We start from the raw sequence: 4,050 nt of genomic DNA, 5'->3' as shown, positions 1-4,050 counted from the left end.
TCTCCAATTTAATAAATGGAGAATATAAAATCACTAATGAGTTTCCTTTGTCCACTGAAACTTTTCAATTCGAGGGATTCTATTTATATATAAAAATTTTCTCAAAAGTCCCTATTATTATAAAACCAAGCAAATAAAATAAAAATATTATTTCGTGAGGTTGTTCTTTCATGTTTACCTTGTTAAAACATACAGGGTGCGCCAGAACTCGCGCCCCAGAGAAAAGTGCCATGTAAGGTAAGATACCAGGAACACGGAAAAAATTTTAAAAAAATTGTATCTATAAAAATTTCGAAGTTATGAGGGTTTAACGTTTGTACTTCTATTTATTTCTGTTGGAAAAATAATTTCCCAAGTTTTTTTGCTATAGGCTATTAAAAGAGGAAACAAGGAAGCTGTATCCTAAATTGTAACTCTGTTCAATGTTATTTGTGGCTTTTATTGGCAAAGTTTTTGTACTTTTACTAAATAATTATAAAAAAAACATATACTAGATGATCAGTATCATTAAATAACCTTTAAAAAATGTCAATTGTCAAAAAATAAATGTCAAAATTTTTTGACAGATTTGTCATTTGACATTTTTTCTATGGTATCTTATGCGACTTGAATTGTTTCTCTGGGACGCGAGTTCTAACACACTTTATCATCAGTCAAAATTTATCACATTTCTTATTTTTCTTTCTAGTCAGACTCAAATAATCTATGAAAATATGTACCAATTTTGAGACAGGTTTTTATTTATACTCTACTGTATAAACTGTAATACCGAGTGACTGTAAATGATTGTGACTTTTTACTTCAAGTTTGTGTCTTTAAAATATTGGTGTGTCAACCTTGTCTTTCAAAATTCAAGGTCAAACTTTTATAGACAATTATCATTATTCATTTGCGACGGGCGACTGTTGATTTAGCCGCCACCTGAAATATTCTGCTTTAACAAATTAGAATAGAATTATCAATGATTCAGTGTTGCGAATAGTTTTTTTTTCACAAACACTAATACAACTGCGGACGATTTGTCATTCGACTGACATAAAAATGTAAAACGGTCCTTAGGCAACTAACCTCACTTTCGGTTTTTGTAATTTTTATCCAGCTCGAGAAAAAAATAGAACAAATCAAAATATGTAATTCATTGAACTTATCTAAAATCACGTATTACTGGCATTATTGTTTCAAAAAATCGACGCCAAAAAAAAATCAACTAAAACTTTCAAACTTTATTTTCAAACGTCAATGACAATACCACAGATTACACAGATACCACAGATTATCTGGTGGAACCAGATAATCTGTGACAATACAATTACATTGACATTTTTTGAAATGGCATAACTTTGATGTCCAAAATCCCGTGTCCGCCATTGTGGTCACCCGGTATAACAAACTTTAATATAAAAATTATTATTTTGTGATTGCCGGGTGCCTCCACCACAAATGCAATTGTACCGTGCGATCAGAAAAAAAAATCAGAGTTGACGTCGATAAATTCTACAGTTGCAAAATGACCATTTACCGTTTTTGTCTTGTACAGCAATAAAAAATTTCTGTTCTAAAGTGAACATTATTTCACTCAAAAAAAAAAATAATAAAACGCAAACTAGTCAAAGTTTCAGCTGACATTTCATGTCAAAAATCAGGATTGCCATCTGAAGGACTTTAATCACCGCCTACTCTATTTTTTTTTTGATCGCACGGTATTATCTTAATTAAAAAAAATGATATTGAAATACTGTAGACTTACTTTTATTCACAATATACACAACATCTTACAAATATCAATTTTAAATTTTAACAAATCCTTGCGAGCAAACTAAGTTTAGTACGCTTAAACAATTGTGAGAAGGTGATACAAAACATTGTGCTCATCCTACAATACAAGAAAAAACTAACAGCCCCGTCAACTAACGCAAGCATATCCATTAGGGCGCCATAACTCTGATAACATTCCAAAAACACTTCTTTCCCTTTAAATCCAATCAATAATGCAAAAATTCCTTGTGGAATTTCCGTAATTAAGAACAAAAACAACACCACAATTAGCATTTTCGTGGTACGATGCGTTCGTTTTTCACTCTTTAAAATTTTTTGATTTGCGTCGTTTTCCTTAAGTTCAAAACAGTCGTAATTACGCAAAGCTAGTTTCCCTTCTTTTGCCTTAAACAAAGTATTGACAAGCCAGCAATTGATTGCAGTGAGTATGCAACACGGGAGTAGTTTTAAAAAAACAGCATAGATTAGAAAAATAATTCGTAGCAGCGTTTTGTCGCTTTTAAATGTTTCACTCAAGTCGGTGTGATACAGGATGTACTCAATTCCATTTTCGACGATCTCTTGCTCTGTTATGGTGGTTATGATGAAGTTCGGGATACACAGCACGAAAGGAAGTACGCAACATGCGGTTATACCAAGTGTACATCGAAATTGGGAACAGAGAATACGTTTCTTATCAGGATATCTGAAAAAATACAAAATACAATTAGAGCAACAATTTAACAATCTCTTAGCTAAAAAAAAAACAGAAAATACGGTGTTTTGAGTAGTACATATTTTGGTTTTTGTGTAATGTTCTTCAAAGAACTTATTTCAAAAACTAGAAAAAATTGATCAGTGCTTGTATAACAAGGTACGAAATTTTTTTTGTACTACGGCTATCGTCCATATGTGTAAAAAACAACTTTCTTTGAAACAGCAAAATTTCCCTAATTGTATTTTAAAATTATGCAACCAACATTACACAAGTGCATACTTCAAAGACTATTTTATCCACTATTAAATAAGTTCTAAAATAACGGGTGTTTTTTTTTAATTTGGCGTCGTAAACTTTCATTGATAGCTTTCTCGTCAAATTAAAAAAAAACATTCAGCAAAAATAAAAAATAAACATTCAGTTCACAATACACTATGTATACCTAATTAAAAAAATTCCAATATTTTCAACAGTTTTTAATCACAAAATTGTGGTAAATATTCATTAAAAATGTCGTGTACATTTAATAAAAATTTTGTCTTGTCAATAAATGGTGTTTTTTAGCATAAATAAGGCTTTTAATTCGTTGAAAGCTTTATATTCACACTGCGTAACAATACCTACTGAAAATTTTTATTACAACCACGTAGGGTTAAACTTTAAGTTTCTTCTCCAACTCTTTGTTACAAATAATTATTAAAAGACTTACCTCAACATTAGATATCTCCAAATGGCCAGTAACAATGTGAGACAAACAGTTGTGGTGTGCAGAATTTGAGTGAGATGAATATGAAACACCATATAAATAGCTCCATAGAACGGAAAATCATGTTTTTTGAGCAACACCAAGTAGTGATAACATACGTAGGGAATGTATTCAACCATCTGGAAGATTTCAGTCACTGATAATGCGGCTAAAATCCGATTTATAGGAGTACAGGACATTTCCTTTCTTGTTAGCACAATTATGTTCGTCAAATTGGTCAAAATACCAATAAAACACACGACAATTGCGAGGAAGGGATGAATTTCATGTGCATAATATTCAGCAAGGTGTCTGCCCCCACAGTCCCCACTGTAATGTCGGTCGAAGGTATCTGATTCGTTGCATTTTACCAGAAACCTTGCTTTTCGAAAGCTCTCTTTTTGAGATTCAGTTAAGTTGAGAGTTTCATTGCAGAGCAAGATATTTATAGAAGCGACTAGGAACTCTATTTTGGAGTTGGTTTGGGCTATTTGATCCATTGATGATGCATTTACTGAAAAAAAATGCAATGTGATAAAATGAAATTTGTTGCTTTTGCAAATTGTTTTTCTTTTGCAAATAAAGTTCGATGTCATTTTCAATATCTAATTTTACATTCCTTCCGTTCCCTGCAGTTCACATCTCATTATAACTTTTAATAACCCTTTAATGAAATATTTCGTACAAGTTTTATTTACATTAGATATTATCATAATTTATAAACATTTTTAAATAAAAAAATGAATTTAGAAACTTTATTGAACCGAACTGTCAATAATACACTGTTGTTAAAACTTGCAATATTTTGTTTTATATTTTTTTTATTTTTTTT

General features: G+C 31.0%; 1 protein-coding gene across 1 annotated transcript; it reads right to left on the bottom strand.

Annotated features, from left to right (window-relative positions):
* Nucleotides 1-1,733: 1,733 nt before the first annotated feature.
* Nucleotides 1,734-3,718, bottom strand: LOC123010174 (G-protein coupled receptor dmsr-1-like). The gene is made up of 2 exons (XM_044406874.1): nt 3,183-3,718; nt 1,734-2,461 (listed from the first exon to the last, which is right to left on the bottom strand). Exons 1-2 carry the CDS (start codon nt 3,716-3,718, stop codon nt 1,795-1,797), a joined length of 1,203 nt encoding a protein of 400 aa, XP_044262809.1. The 3' UTR covers nt 1,734-1,794.
* Between the last annotated feature and the right edge of the window lie 332 nt (nt 3,719-4,050).

The sequence above is a fragment of the Tribolium madens genome, unplaced genomic scaffold (assembly GCF_015345945.1).
Source record: "Tribolium madens isolate multiple individuals breed KSU strain unplaced genomic scaffold, Tmad_KSU_1.1 Scaffold_7;HRSCAF=85;Tcas5.2_LG10, whole genome shotgun sequence".
In the NCBI taxonomy this organism is placed as follows: Eukaryota; Metazoa; Arthropoda; class Insecta; order Coleoptera; family Tenebrionidae; genus Tribolium; species Tribolium madens.
This window is presented reverse-complemented; position numbering and strand designations above follow the sequence as displayed.